This window comes from Cololabis saira, chromosome 15 (genome assembly GCF_033807715.1).
Source record: "Cololabis saira isolate AMF1-May2022 chromosome 15, fColSai1.1, whole genome shotgun sequence".
NCBI lineage: Eukaryota > Metazoa > Chordata > Actinopteri > Beloniformes > Belonidae > Cololabis > Cololabis saira.
Genome location: NC_084601.1, coordinates 37,543,938 through 37,560,110, shown reverse-complemented (window position 1 = coordinate 37,560,110; position 16,173 = coordinate 37,543,938). Strand labels below are relative to the sequence as shown.

At 37.0% G+C, this 16,173-nt stretch overlaps 1 protein-coding gene across 1 annotated transcript; it reads left to right on the top strand.

The window, feature by feature from the left end:
• Nucleotides 1–13: 13 nt before the first annotated feature.
• tmem238a (transmembrane protein 238a) lies at nt 14–9,967 on the top strand. The gene is made up of 3 exons (XM_061742182.1): nt 14–116; nt 8,160–8,317; nt 9,335–9,967. Exons 1-3 carry the CDS (start codon nt 46–48, stop codon nt 9,496–9,498), a joined length of 393 nt encoding a protein of 130 aa, XP_061598166.1. The 5' UTR covers nt 14–45; the 3' UTR covers nt 9,499–9,967.
• Nucleotides 9,968–16,173: the final 6,206 nt, after the last annotated feature.

Sequence of the window (16,173 nt, the reverse complement as noted above, 5' to 3'; positions counted from 1 at the left end):
CGTTCACCTGGAGGGGCGGGGCCAAGTGGGAACACCTGGAAACTAATGCGGAGAAAAGACTTTTACGGAAAACACCTCAGTTTAACGTCCAGTGAGGAGATTTCTCTCGCCAACAAGTAAGTTTGCTATGAGAGAATTGTGTGAACTAATATTTCCAATCTGTTGTGGTTGAAAGTAATCTACAAACTGAGTTTGAACATCGAACAAGAACAACGAGGCGAGTCTGTTCTCGTTCTCAGACAGGGACAAACATGTTTCATAGGGGTGGCCAGATATACTGTTGTAGTATACAGGCTCAGAAATACTTATTTTCTTTTTTTACTTTCTAACTTGTCTGCATATATATTAATGGTTAATACCATGTTGGTAAAAACCTAAGGCATATATATATATATATATATATATATATATATATATATATATATATACATATATATATATATACATATACATACATATACATACAGGACTGTCTCAGAAAATTTGAATATTGTGATAAAGTCCTTTATTTTCTGTAATGCAAAAATGTCATACATTCTGGATTCGTTACAAATCAACTGAAATATTGCAAGCCTTTTATTATTTTAATATTGTTGATCATGGTTTACAGTTTAAGAAAACTCAAATATCCTATCTCAAAAAATTTGAATATTCTTGGAGATAGGATATTTCAGTTTTCTTAAGCTGTAAGCCATAATCAGCAATATTAAAATAATAAAAGGCTTGAAATATTTCAGTTGATTTGTAATGAATCCATAATGTATGACATTTTAGTTTTTTTTTAATTGCATTACAGAAAATAAAGAACTTTATCACAATGTGTGTGTGTGTGTGTGTGTGTGTGTGTGTGTGTGTGTGTGTGTGTGTGTATATATATATATATATATATATATATATATATATATATATATATATATATATGCTCAGAAGTACTTAAAGAAATGCCTACTGACATTTTGCCCAAATGGTTTGTGATGAAACTGATGATAGAATCTATGTGACCGGCAAGTGTTTATTTTTTTTCATTGAGGCCAGTGGGGCGCCCCTGTTCTCAGACGTACCAAAATATGAGCAATCTGGTCTTCAACAATCTGTTTTATGTTACAGGCACTAAAGCATTTATTCATGATTCAATATCTTTGTTATACAAGACTTTTTACCCAAGGCCACTTATTTCATAGTCCTAAACCTTTACATTTTTTTAGAGAGATTTCTGCATTTAAATCACTAGACCAAGCCAATCTTTTACTGTCCGAGGATTCTTTAGATTAATCTACAATCCTTTTATTAGTCAAGGGGCAACTTTATAAAAGAGCCTCCGTTAAGACTTTTGCTCACATGTCTGGGTAAAGTTTGACAACCTATTTTTTTTGTTAGAACAAATCTATAGAAGGAATTTTAGGGGTGTTGTCATCTTGAATTTCTTAGCTGGTGACCACTAGAGGCGCTAGAATATTCAAGTTCTTAATTCAGGCATATGGTCAGTTTTGGTCAACGTGACAATTTATATGCATAATTGTCAAGATTAAAACATTGTATATCTAAGGAAATAGATAAAACAATAGTAAAAAAGCCTTTATGAATCATATTGTAATATTTTAGCCAATATTGGATACTAAATATCAATTTTTTATAGACGTTTTTGACACAGGATTTCATAGAAAATGTGTTTCACTGCAAAAAAAAAAGAAAAAAGATGGTTATTATGTGTGTGTTAGAAACGCCTATAAAAAAAGTCATATTTTTTAACCAATATTGGACAAAATATAGAAATACAATTTAAAAAAAAAAAAAAAAGTTTTTCAATTGATGTTTTATCCATTTCCCTAAATATAAAATCTTGAACATTGAAGATTTTGCATATAAACTGTACATTTTGACCGTTATTGTGACCATATGCATGAATTGAGTATTGGAATGTAACAGCGCCTCCAGTGGTCATCAGCAAAACAATCCAAGATGACAACACCCCTATTATTCCTCCTAGGGGTTCCTTCTAACAAAACAATAAGGTTGTCAAACTTTACCCAGAAGCGTGAGCAGAGTTATCAATCTTAGGGTTTGCCCCCTGACTATATACAAAAAGGAAACCTGGCCCTGAAGATGATCTAGTATCGCCTTTTCCAGACTAGAAAGAGGAGGTTTATGAGGGGATTGTTTAACTGCTGTTAGAATGTAGTTTCTAATTTGTAGGTATTTAAAGAAGTGTTTATTAGGCATATTGTAATTCTTTTGCAAGTCCTCAAAGAATATAAAGAATATCATTGGGCGGTATGGACTAAAAAATGTATCACGATAATTTCTGGCATTTATCCCGATAACGATAAAAATGACGATTAAAAAAAAATACCAATTCAACTCCACTTTTTTAACTATAATCTATATGTTACACAAAAAACTCATCAACCGGAATTTATCTTTCTTTCTTTCTTTCTTTCTTTCTTTCTTTCTTTCTTTCTTTCTTTCTTTCTTTCTTTCTTTCTTTCTTTCTTTCTTTCTTTCTTTCTTTCTTTCTTTCTTTCTTTCTTTCTTTCTTTCAGGCTCATTTCCTTCCTTCCTTCCTTCCTTCCTTCCTTCCTTCCTTCCTTCCTTCCTTCCTTCCTTCCTTCCTTCCTTCCTTCCTTCCTTCCTTCCATAAATCAGCTTTACACAAAAACGTCATCAACGGGAATTTATCATTTTTACCGCGAGATGACAAATTCTTATCGTGGGGAATTTAAAAAAAAATTTTTTTATTTAAATACCAATTCAACTCCACTTTTTTAACTATAATCTATATGTTGCACAAAAAACTCATCAAAACTAAAAAAAAAACCCTCAAAACTCCTTTCTTTCTTTCTTTCTTTCTTTCTTTCTTTCTTTCTTTCTTTCTTTCTTTCTTTCTTTCTTTCTTTCTTTCTTTCTTTCTTTCTTTCTTTCTTTCTTTCTTTCTTTCTTTCTTTCTTTCTTTCTTTCTTTCTTCATTTTTTTTTCGTCATCAACGGGAATTTATCATTTTTACCGCAAGATGACAAATTCTTATCGTGGGGAATTTTTAAAATTTTTTTTTATTAAAATACCAATTCAACTCCACTTTTTTAACTATAATCTATATGTTGCACAAAAAACTCATCAAAACTAAAAAAAAAACCTCAAAACTCTTTCTTTCTTTCTTTCTTTCTTTCTTTCTTTCTTTCTTTCTTTCTTTCTTTCTTTCTTTCTTTCTTTCTTTCTTTCTTTCTTTCTTTCTTTCTTTCTTTCTTTCTTTCTTTCTTTCTTTCTTTCTTTCTTTCTTTCTTTCAGGCTTCTTTCTTTCTTTCTTTCAGGCTTCTTTCTTTCTTTTTTTCTTTCTTTCAGGCTCATTTCCTTCCTTCCTCCATCTTCCTTCCTTCCTTTCTTTCTTCCTTCCTTAAATCCGTCTTTACACAAAAACGTCATCAACGGGAATTTATCATTTTTACCGTGAGATACAAATTCTTATCGTGGGGAATTTTTTTGACGGTATATCGTGAACGGTAAAATATCGCCCATTCCTAGTCGTTATACATATCCATAACTTTGCCAATCCCTCTCTCTGGCCGGAGTCTAAAGCCAGGGTCACCTCTGCCTGGAGAAAAGATCCTTGAATGGGATTGATTGTTATGGATAGTGGAGGAGCATAACTCCCCACTCTGGAGCCAAGCCTGGGGGAGGACTTGGCTCAGCTCAAACATGCTGCATGGGTTCACCCAGTACTCGAGTTGTAAAAAAAAATCAGGGGGGATGGTGGATTTTATCATATGGGGACAGATAATTTGTGCTGATTACAAATAATATAATATATTACAAATAATAGCACTGACCAAAACACCTGCAGAAATACTGCAGGAATGACATAGCAGCAGTTAAATGCAGCCTTCTATAAGCTTTAAATATCCACTGGACTTACATCAAATACATCAAAACACAAGAATAAAAAACACTTTTCTGAACTTATCAATATGACTCTGTCCTTCACAGGATAAGTAACATGGATCACTGCAAAAACTCAAAATCTTCAAGAATATTTGTCTTATTTCTAGTTAAAATGTCTCATTTTAGTAAAAAAAATCTCATTACACTTAAAACAAGACTCATCACTGGAAAAAACAACAATTTTCACCTGTTTCAAGTAGATTTTCACTTGAAATAAGTAGAAAAATCTGCCAGTGGAACAAGATTTTTTTGCTTGTAATAAGAAGATAAATCTTGTCCCACTGGCAGATTTTCCTACTTATTTCAAGTGAAAATTTACCTGAAAAAGGTGAAAATTGTCACATTTTTCTGGTGATGACTAAATGTTGAAATAGCAGTAAAACCACATTCATTGATGAAATGACATAAGGGATGGAAAGGGGGGATGGCAGTTTTACAGGGGGATGATTTTGACCGTTTTTATTTCAGGGGGGGATGCCATCCCCCCTCATCCCCCCTCAACTCCAGTACTGGGTTCACCCTCCTGCAGGCGGAAGGGGCTTTACTGCTTTTGTCTTGTAGCTTTGTTAAACATGATTAGGTTTAGAGAAAAGCAGAGGTGGAGATGTGTAATTTCACCTGTCAGCACCACTCAAGGTGACTAAAATGGCTTATGATCTTTGAAAAGATCCATGTCTGTAGATGATAATTTGGTCTGATAATAAGTTAACCCTTTGTGAGTGGCAGCTGTATGATAGTTTGAGTGACATTGTGTGATGATTCTGTACTTGGTTAACCTTCTTAACACTATCTTAAGTACACACAGAACTTGATAGCCCAACAAATTCCCATTAATAATGATGTTCATTTTGTTTACAATATTGTTATGTTTATAAAACTAATCTGGTTCCTTATCTCATTGTTATGTCCTTTATGTCGTGTATTTGCAGATAAAGACCAGTTTGTGACATTAGTGGCTGTTATAGTTTCATAGCAGCCTAATGATGCTCTTCTAGTTTAAGGCTCAATGACCTGCAACAATGATATAGTACGGGTATATTATACATTTCCTGAATCCTTATGGGCCTGTGAGTATTCCAGTTTTTGTATTTTGTGTCTCTGTTGTTCCTAGATGACACAGGGATAAAAGATAGTATATCATTTAGGCGAAAATGGTGTAAAAATGTGTGTTGTTTATAGTTTAAAGAGCTGCAGTGACCTCTATGTTGGTCAGAAAGATTCTCATCTTAGCTTCAATGAAAGCTTAAAAGGTCCCCTTTAAAATGATTCCAAAGACAATATTGTGACACATTGACAGATTTCCTGTACATGAGTCTAAACCAGGATATGCAGCAGCAGCTAAATGTAATTTTCTGAAGGGGGTGGGTAACTTCATGAGCTGATAACTATGATCCAGCTGCCACTCAGGAAGGTTATCATACCAAAATATCATCTATAGACATGGATCTTTTCAAAAATCATAAGCTAGTTTGGTCACCTTGAGTGGTGCTGATATCTGGTCTGGAACATGGACTATAGAGACGAGAGGAATGAAGGTCAGTCACAGCAAGACAGAGTTTTCATTTCATTTCATTTAATTTATTCCATTCATGGTATATATTCTCAATAATGTTGTACAAAATTTCATGAAGTACACATTATCACCATGAAAGAAAAGGAGCAGGAAGAAGAAAACTTATGATACCTGCCCCTCTCTGTTAATACAGTTACGTTGACTTACTGAACACCAATCTATCTATCACATATTTATAACAAGAAAACAAACAAAAAATACCACTCTATCTATTTTTTTTCTCTTTCCCCTTCTTCTTTTTTGTAGGCACTTATCTTCTCTTTTTTAAACATTTTCTTAAGTTGATACAAACTTGTGCAACCTCTCAGTTCCTTGCTTTGTCCATGCCATAATTTTACACCTGTAACAGAAATACACCTTTGTTTTATGTTTAGCCTTGCAAAAGTATGTTTGAAATCATGTTTAAGTCTGTTGTCCTCCAATCTGAACAAATTTTGCAACTGTTCTGGTAACAATCTATTTTTTGCTTTGAACATTATTTTTAAAGTTTGAAGTTCAACCATATCCAGTCAACCAGTCCATGTGTTAATGAAACTGAGTGGTGAAGATGCAAAGATAGGGGGTGAAGGAGTTAAAATATGTGGACTCAGCTGTGTAAAGAGGGCTGGAGAAGAGAGTGCAGGCAGGTTGGAGTGGGAGAAGAGTTTCTGGGGTTTCCTGTAGTGGAAGAGCAGCAGTTGTAGTAAAGGGGAGAGGTTTACGGGATGGCAGTGATACCAGCTTTTCTCTGTGGCATGGAGACCGTGGCACCAGTGGCGTCAATTCAGTCAAAGCTAAGGTATAGCAAGGTTACGAGTCACAGAACTTAACTAGAGTATCAATCAACACGTCCAGCAAATACTCATCACAGAAGTCTGCTATGGAGCTTATCTGTGTGGTCAAGAAAATTGGAACTTTTTCAAATGCAGTCTCACTCACTGCAAAAACTCAAAATCTTACCAGGAATATTTGTCTTATTTCTAGTTAAAATGTCCAATGTTTAGTCAAAAAATCTCATTACACTTAAAACAAGAGTCATCACCAGAAAAAAAACTTGTTATTTGACCATTTTCACCTGTTTCAAGTAAATTTTCACTTGAAATAAGTAGAAAAATCTGCCAGTGGAACAAGATTTATCTTCTTATTACAAGCAAAGAAATCTTGTTCCACTGGCAAATTTTTCCACTTATTTTAAGTGAAAATCTGCTTGAAACAGGTGAAAATGGTTGTTTTTGAGTCTTGTCTCAAATGTAATGAGATTTTTTTGACTAAAAATTAGACATTTTAACTAGAAATAAGACAAATATTCTTGTTAAGATTTTGAGTTTTTGCAGTGTAATAACTAGTGAAATCAATCATGTTGATGCTGATTTGCATTTGTAGTTATTCTATATGTATTAAGTAATAGAATAATCAATGCAAATAGACACAGAGTAATTCCATAAATGTATTTAAAAAACAAACATTTACATTTTCCCTTGAAGCCAAGGTGTGGCGGCTGCCATACCTTCATACCCAATTGACGCCCCTGCGTGGCACTGACCAAGAAACAGAATGCAGAGATGAAAATGCTGATGTTTTCTTGGTGAGAGACAAGGATCGATTGAATTAGGATTAAGCACATCTGTGTAGCAGCCAGGCTCGTATGGGTTGGAGATTAAGTAAGAGAGGTTGGATAGAGATGATGTGGACACGTAAAGAGGAGGGAAATCCTGTATTTTTCTTTTCCTCTGACCAGGCAGCTCCATCTCCAACATCCTTGTACCAAAGAGAGGGAAATACATTTTACAAACAGAGATTTTAATATGAAAAACAGTTTAAAAAAGAAATGTTTCTCTGATTTAGACTAATTATTATTTTATTTAATTATTAATTTTTATTTATGTATTTATAACACTTTGGTTGGACACAGTATAAATTATGAAGGTGTCCTTATTAGTGTTTTTTACAATTAAATTCAATCTGATTCTTAAAAAAATCTTAAAAAAATCAACTGTATATTAATAAAATTAAGGTAATTAATTGTGAAAATACACTGCAAAAACTCAAAATCCTACCAGGAATATTTGTCTTATTTCTAGTTAAAATGGCTCCTTTTTAGTAAAAAGAAAATCTCATTACCAGAAAAATAACTTATTTGATCATTTTCACCTGTTTCAAGTAAATTTTCACTTGAAATAAGTAGAAAAATCTGCCAGTGGGACAAGATTTATCTGGGGCAAAAAAATCTTTTTCTACTTTTCTACTTATTTTAAGTGAAAATCTACTTGAAACAGGTGATGAGATTTTTTTGACTAAAAAAGAGACATTTTAACTAGAAATAAGACAAATATTCTTGTTAAGATTTTGAGTTTTTGCAGTGTAATAGGCCAGTTTCCCCAATAAAATGGTAAATAATGTAATTGTACAGGGAAATTCTGCCTTGTAATTGACACATTCCTACATTCAATCTTATGCATTGTACTTTTCTATCAAGCATGGCAGGATTTTTTCTGATTAAATGACACTTTCAGAGGATTTTCAGTGCAGCGTGTGTACTCGGGTATTTGTACAGTGTAGTATTGGTACTATAGAGCAGGATTTCGCTCCACGGCTGCAGATGCAACGCTCGTCTGTGGCTGATGTTTCAGTAGCAACAGCTTTGTTGTGTTTTTAACAGTTGTTCTTGTTCCAGGCCAAGCATGGGTCTCTGTGACGGGCTGTCCCGCTGTAAACTGGCGCTGGCCTTCGCCGTGTTTATGGATCTGGTGGGAGGAGGAGCTCTGCTGGTGGGAGTCTTTGCTCCTCTGGAGATCAACGGAAAGGACTTCGGAGACTTGCTGGTCTATACTGGTATTATATGTTTATTATAACTAAATGAGGGGCGGTAACTAGACAAAACAAAGTAGAATTAAAGCTGCAAGCAGCGATGAACGGGCCCTCGCACCCTTGTGCACATTCAGGCTGAAGTGGAAGCTTTTATGACTTACATGTAGATTCTTCAGGCCTGGACATTTAGCGGATGAAACCAGCCACGACTCTCTATATAAAACCATTCAAAAGTTATAGCAGAAAGTAGGAACTATCAAATATGGACCAATCAGATGATGTATCACCAGGCCTGGCTTGCATGCAAAATTTGGTGACATTTGATGAAACTATCAAATATGAACCAATGGAGGGTGGGCGCGCTTTTTTGCGCCTATCGTCGCCACGGTAACACTTTTGACTGAGAAAAGTAATGTGCATCGTCGCAAGATGGAGACACACATTTTGATGTATAACACACCTGGGTGCACGTTACGGTTCAGGCCGCATTAACGACTGAAGAAATGGCATAAATTGCGCCAAAATTACAAGATTCATTCAAAATGGCCGACATCCTGTTCAGTTTCGGCCATGGCGCCAAGAGACTTTTCTTTAAGTTGCGACATGATACAGGTGTGTACCGATTTTCGTGCATGTACGTCAAACCGTATTGTGGGGCTTGAGGCACAAAGTTTTCTAGGGGGCGCTGTTGAGCCATTAGGCCACGCCCTTTAATGCAAACCATTAAATATCAAATTTTTCACCAGGCCTGGCTTGCGTGCAAAATTTGGTGACTTTTGGGGCACGTTTAGGGGGAAAAAAGGCCCTCATTTCATGGGAAGAAAAAAGAGGAAAATAAAAACAAAAACTCCTACAGATACAATAGAGCCTTCGCACTGTCAGTGCTCGGGCCCTAATAATGTAAATTCATAAAGTTATAAAGCGTTAGGAACTAGGAAAAAGTGTAAACTTCTTCCTACTCCTTTTTTCGAACATATATGAATATGAAGATGTTACTGTTTATTTTTATTTTTTTATATACATGTTCATTCATTCATCCAGGAGCCCTGTTTGTGGTGGCGTCCCTGGCCGGCTGGGTCCTCTGGTACAGCGGGAACATCGACGGCCCAACGGCCAGGAAGGAGCTCGGTCACATCAGCAGCGCCGTCGACCGACTCGCCCGCAACCTCAGCCGTAAGATCCGCTCGCACCGGACCGGCCGCTGAGCCCGGGTCGGCCGCTGATCCCGGGGCGGCCGCTGAGCCCGGACCGGCCGCTGAGCCCGGGGCGGCCGCTGAGCCCGGGGCGGCCGCTGAGCCCGGGGCGGCCGCTGAGCCCGGGCCGGCCGCTGATCCCGGGCCGGCCGCTGAGCCCGGAGCGGCCGCTGAGCCCGGGGCGGCCGCTGAGCCCGGACCGGCCGCTGAGCCCGGGGTGGCCGCTGAGCCCGGGGCGGCCGCTGAGCCCGGACCGGCCGCTGAGCTCGGGGGGGAGGGGGAGAAGTGCACGCTCTCATCACAACAGTCTGTATTCAGTATTTAAATCAGAACAACTGTGTCAGTATTTATACCAGAAAACGCACTGAGTCACAATTCAAGTTTTACATACGGTTCAGAATCATTTCAGCTGCAGAAATGTTGTTACAAAGTTGGTCAAATAATGCTTATCCACAAGCAGTTTTTTAATTGTTTTTTTTTTTTAAATCAGTTTTTGACTGTCTTTTAGTAAAACAATGATATTTTGTTGTTTTTCAAATAAAACTTTTTTCAATAAATTGCAGATTATGTCTATTTTTGGTTATGTTTTTACCAATATGGATCATTTAGAAACAGACTTCTTTATGATAATGTGTAGGTTTTTCTACTACTCTTACACTGAAAAAACTCAAAATCTTAACAAGAATATTTGTCTTATTTCTAGTTAAAATGTCTCATTTTTGGTAAAAAAAAAAAAAAATCTCATTACACTTAAAACAAGAGTCATCACTGGAAAATACAACAATTTTCACCTGTTTCAAGTAGATTTTCACTTAAAATAAGTAGAAAAATCTGCCAGTGGAAAAAGATTTTTTTGCTTGTAATGAGAAGATAAATCTTGTCCCACTGACAGATTTTTCTACTTATTTCAAGTGAACATTTACTTGAAAGAGGTGAAAATTGTCAAATAAGTTATTTTTCTGGTAATGACTCTTGTTTTAAGTCTAATGAGACTTTTTTTTTTACTAAAAATGAGACATTTTAACTAGAAATAAGACAAATATTCCTGGTAAGATTTTGAGTTTTTGCAGTGTAGTGTTTTAGTTTTGTGATTAACTTAACCCTAAAAAATAGAATGAAACATTCCCAAACAATGGAATTATATAAATGAAATGTCATTTAGGCAAAACAGAAACAGAATTATTTCCCAAAGAGGTCAAATAAAAGTTTTACATTAGCACATGTACATAGTTATTTTTCCTCTTACAAGTTAATTGTTTACAGTAGTTTTTTTTTCTTCAGGTCTTTTCCTTTTCTTTTTTTGTACCTACAAATCCTCCGTCTGCAGAGACGAGCTGTTTGTCCTGCAAAAGGGCTTCAGGTCGCAGCAGGTGTGCAGGTCAAACCCGGACTAAGAAGCTGCAGTGTTATTGTCTTAAAAGATCAATGCGCATGATGTAAAAGAAAAAAAAGAGAAAGGGGAAAAAAATTGCACAGTTGTATTATTGTATCAATTTGCTTTCAGATTTAAGGGACAAATAATAAAAGGTATCTATCTCTGTATCCAGGGTTGGTAATCGGCAGTGAAACATATACTGACATCTACTGGTGGGAATCTACAAGTAGGAATTACAACAATATCAGTGTTGCGTTTCCTGAGCCGTGACCTGAACCTGAGCAAGAGCAAGATTAATACGGTTAAGAGGGTTAGAAGTCTGGGTTTGGTGCAACACACATTATTTAACATGGCCTGTGCTCCGTAGGAGTAACAAAGCTTTAGAGGGGTTGCCCCCAATAAAAAATAAAAAGATTAACAGATAAGATGGCAGGACACACTGCAAAATCTCAAAATCTTAACAAGAATATTTGTCTTATTTCTAGTTAAAATGTCTCATTACACTTAAAACAAGACTCATCACTGGAAGAAAAAACAACAATTTTCACCTGTTTCAAGTAGATTTTCACTTAAAATAAGTAGAAAAATCTGCCAGTGGAACAAGATTTTTTTGCTTGTAATGAGAAGATAAATCTTGTTCCACTGGCAGATTTTTCTACTTATTTCAAGTGAAAATTTACTTGAAACAGGTGAAAATTGTCAAATAAGTTATTTTTCTGGTAACGACTCTTATTTTACGTGTAATGTGATTTTTCTTTTTTGTGACTAAAAATGAGACTAGAATTTTTTAAGTAGAAATAAGACAAATATTCCTGTTAAGATTTTGAGTTTTTGCAGTGCACTTATAACAAAGCACAAAGAGTAAACTGGAACAGGTACATTGATCCAAAATGTGTGTCTAATGGGGTTTCATTTTCATGTAAAGGACTTATTTCATGCTGAAGGGAATTTTTATTCATGAGAAATCACTGTCTGATTGCATATATTAATGTAATGCAAAATATAGTTTGAGGTTCAACATCCAAGGAATATGATTCAGTCATGAAGCACTAATACACACACAAACAGTTATTATATTATACTATATTGTTTTATAGGGCATAAAATACTTTATTTAAGGGCTTTACTCATGACATTTGTCAATGACTTCAGTTTTGTTGCTGTACATTTTTCAAAATAAAAAAGCACAATATGTGTCTTTAGAACTAGAAGAGTAATAGTCCACAAAGTCGATATAGACTTAATAAAACTGATATGAACTGAAAAAACTATAGCAATTCCAAAATTAGTTTTGAAAGCTAGAAACTTTATCAACAAAAATCGAAACATTAAAAGCGAAGAGACTTCAGAAAAAGAAACAATTCTACAGTGGTTGCCTTGATATAGAAGGATTTTCTGACATTAACATGAACTGGTTGACTGAGAACCTTCACAGACAAACAAAAGTCACCGGAACAACTTTCCCCAAAGAAAACAAACAACCCAGCAATCTCCAGAGTTTGGGGATTAGTAAAAGCAAGTGGTTATTCATTACAAAGTCAGCTGGGGAAGGAGCTTTAGGGAACTTTTGGGATGAAAACTACATACTCATTTGCCTAAATCAGGGGTCGGCAACCCGCGGCTCTAGAGCTGCATGCGGCTCTTTAGCGCCGCCCTGGTGGCTCCAGGAGCTTTTTCAAAAATGTTTGACCTTTTTTTTCCTTTTTTTCTTCTTTTTCTTCTTTTTTTCCTTTTTTTCCCTTTTTTTTCTTTTTTTTCTTATTTTTTTCTCTTTTTCTTTTTTTCTTCTTTTTGTATTTTTTTCCTGGTCCAATATGGCTCTTTCAACATTTTGGGTTGCCGACCCCTGGTCTAAATGAAGAAAGCCCTGATCTTCCTCCTCTTCACGTGTCCTTCTGCTATTTTCCTCTGGCTGATCAGCTTGTATAAACAGAGATTTGGGAAAACAAATCTCTGTCTCCTAGTTGACTCCATGCCTAATCCTCCTTACGCTGCGTCACTGCCGCTCTTTCATTCTCCCTCCACTCCCCCATCATTCACTCCATCCCTTCAATCAAGGGATTCTCTTTCCTGAAACTCCATCCAAACCAGGAGAGAGAGAGAGACTTGTCCACAGAGCCAAGAAATTAAACGAGACAAAACAACCCCCCTCACTAATCCAATAAAACCAACTCCTTAATCTCTGACGGGGGAAATCCTCAAAGTTGCTAAAAAAAGACTGTGATGACTCACAGCGAGTTATCTGAGGTGTAGCACCGTTTACAATCAGAAAGATCAGGGATGTTACAGTGAATATATCTGCAGAAATAAATATGCTGGTTGAATTAAACTTTAGGGGCGGATGTGCAGGGAGGGAGCTGCACAAAAACACAATCCTTACGCATGTTTATCTCCTCTCTCTTATTTGCTCAGTTTGTAGGATGAAACCTCAACAGTTAAATAAGCTTTAAGAGGCAAATATCACATTTGCAACTACATCTGAGAAACTGAAATCACTTGATGTCATAACTTCATAATTTAAACACCTATTAATCAAATGTGAATTATGATGGAGCAATGTAATATAATAAGTTATTATAATATCAGAATCAGAATCAGGTTTATTAGGTCAGCTTAGAAAACTGTCATCGGCGGCGACACGATGGTATTGTGCGCCTGTTTTCCATAACACTGGGATAGGGGGGGGGGAATACATCTTCACACTGAATATCATACAATACACAGTATCAAGTTGCAAAAAAACACCTCAGCAGCACACAGAACCACAGACATCACGAGACTGGCATGTGTGTGTGTGTGTGTGGGGGGGGGGGGGGGGGTGGTTCGTGGGGGATGGGGGGAGGGGTCCCCGCACAGTACATCCAAGTGATCGCTGTCTGGCGCTCGAACCCGAAGACTGTTGGGGGGGGGGCGGGCTGATAAGAGGGGGGAACCGAGGAAGGCGTTTGAATTGAGGGAGGTGTGTGTGCTTATCAGTAAGTGTCTCTGTGAAGCGATGAGTCCGTCCGTGAACCTCCGCCCAGATCTGCTCTCAGCCAATGTCCTTGATGTTATCAGGCGGCTCGGTACAGTTCTGCAACAGGGATCCGCAGGTGTTCGTGGGAGAGGGGAGGGTTAGTGGGAGGCAGAGTCATCTTGTTTACATTCCACCAGGAAGATTGTGACTAGGAGCGGCCGGCCCAGGCCGCTTTGTCAAGGGCAAATTATAGAATCAGCAATTATTTTGAAAACAAGCAGCCTCAGTAATTTTCCGTCTGCCTTTCAGTCTCTGGTTCATCAGCGGCGACTCCAATCAGGCGAATTGTGATCAATTCCGGCCAAGCTGAGCTCCCAACTTCTCCAGGTTGTTATCAATCTTGTTAATGAGCTCAAAGACCCCCGCCAGCCTGCGGTTCTGTTCGAGAATTGCATCCAGCTTACGGGCCTGCTCCCCAAACGTAAAAGTCAGAGCGCTGATCGCTTTGCTTGACCCTTCAGCCACGTCCAGCAGCTTTGAAAGAGCGAAAACGGCTGCCGACGACTTACGCGTTTGTCGATACATCAGGAAACCCCCACCTCCGATCATGAGGATAATCAGGAGAAATCCTGCTATCATGAATCCAAATATGAATGCATCTTCTACGTCCTCAATGGACATGATCGCCATGCACAAAGGCTTCCAATTTTTGTAGGAATCCATAGTATATCCCGAAAAAAATGTCCCATACGGGCTCTCTTACCCCCTGTCTTCTTGTTGCAAAAGTTTGGTCAATTGTGCTGAGAGACCAGTTAATCAATTCCATAATTGTAATTTCGGAGAAGTGAAAAAGAAGAGAACTCTGAAGACGAGACAAGCAAAAGCAGTAGCAGGGCAGACAGATAAGGGAGAGGGAGCAGAAAAAGCGTCCGCCTTCGTCGAGAGCCGGAAAAAAAATATCATAACTGACTGTATGCATTGAAAGGGGGCTTTATGTATGTACACTAGTGTGTGTGTGTGTGTGTGTGTGTGTGTGTGTGTGTGTGTGTGTGTGTGTGTGTGTGTGTGTGTGTGTGTGTGTGTGTGTGTGTGTGTGTGTGTGTGTATGCTGGGACAAAAACCTCTGGATAAGGTAGAACAAAGTAAATATAACACAGAACCAAACTAATATAAGTATTCATTTTGGATTATACTTAGGATTCAAAATAAGTAACCCGCTTTCACAAATTTTAGCCCAATCCAGCGACAAACTTAACAATTAGAGATGAATGAAATATCATGATGTTTAGTCTGCAAATGCTACATTTGAAAACCTATAATGAGGAAAGTACTTACGGAAGAGTTTAGAGGATTTTCTTTTTAAACCAACAAATACATTACTAGATAAATAAATTGGAGGCTCTTAGAGAGACCTGTCAGAGCCAAGAAACAAACAAAACAAAACAACCCCCCTTACTAATCCAATAAAACCAACTCCTTAATCTCTGACGGGGGAAATCCTCAAAGTTGCTAAAAAAAGACTGTGATGACTCACAGCGAGTTATCTGAGGTGTGGCACCGTTTACAATCAGAAAGATCAGGGATGTTACAGTGAATACTGAATATCTGCAGAATAAACATGCTGGTTGAATTAAACTTTAAGGGCGGATGTGCAGGGAGGGAGCTGCTCAAAAACACATTCCTTACGTTGTTTATCCCCTATCCCCCTATGTTTATCTCCTCTCTCTTATTTGCTCAGTTTGTAGGATGAAACCTCAACAGTTAAATAAGCTTTAAGAGGCAAATATCACATTTACAGTTGCAAATGTGATATTTGATATCTGAGAAGCTGAAATCACTTGATGTCATAACTTCATAATCTACTAATCAAATGTGAATTATGATGGAGCAATGTAATATAATAAGTTATTACAATATCATAACTGACTGTACGCATTGAAAGGCTTTATGTATGTACACTAATGTGTGTGTGTGTGTGTGTGTGTGTGTGTGTGTGTGTGTGTGTGTGTGTGTGTGTGTGTGTGTGTGTGTGTGTGTGTGTGTGTGTGTGCTGGGACAAAAACTTCTGCACTGCAAAAACTCAAAATCTAGTTAAATTATCTTAACTCTAGTTAACTAGTTATTTCTAGTTAAAATGTATCATTTTTAGTCAAAAAATTCATTACATTCATTACATTTAAAACATTACCAGTCATTACCAGAAAAATAACTTGTTATTTGACAATTTTCACCTGTTTCAACTGTTTCAAGTAAATGTTCACTTGAAATAAGTAGAAAAATCTGAGTGATGAGTCTTGTTTTAAGTGTAATGAGATTTTTTTTGACTAAAAATAAAACATTTTAACTAGAAATAAGA

Coding starts and splice junctions, on each gene's coding strand:
- tmem238a (XM_061742182.1), top strand. CDS start 46: ATGCGGAGAAAAGACTTTTACGGAAAACACCTCAGTTTAACGTCCAGT. Junction 117..8,159: donor GAGATTTCTCTCGCCAACAA/GTAAGTTTGCTA, acceptor TTCTTGTTCCAG/GCCAAGCATGGGTCTCTGTG. Junction 8,318..9,334: donor AGACTTGCTGGTCTATACTG/GTATTATATGTT, acceptor TCATTCATCCAG/GAGCCCTGTTTGTGGTGGCG.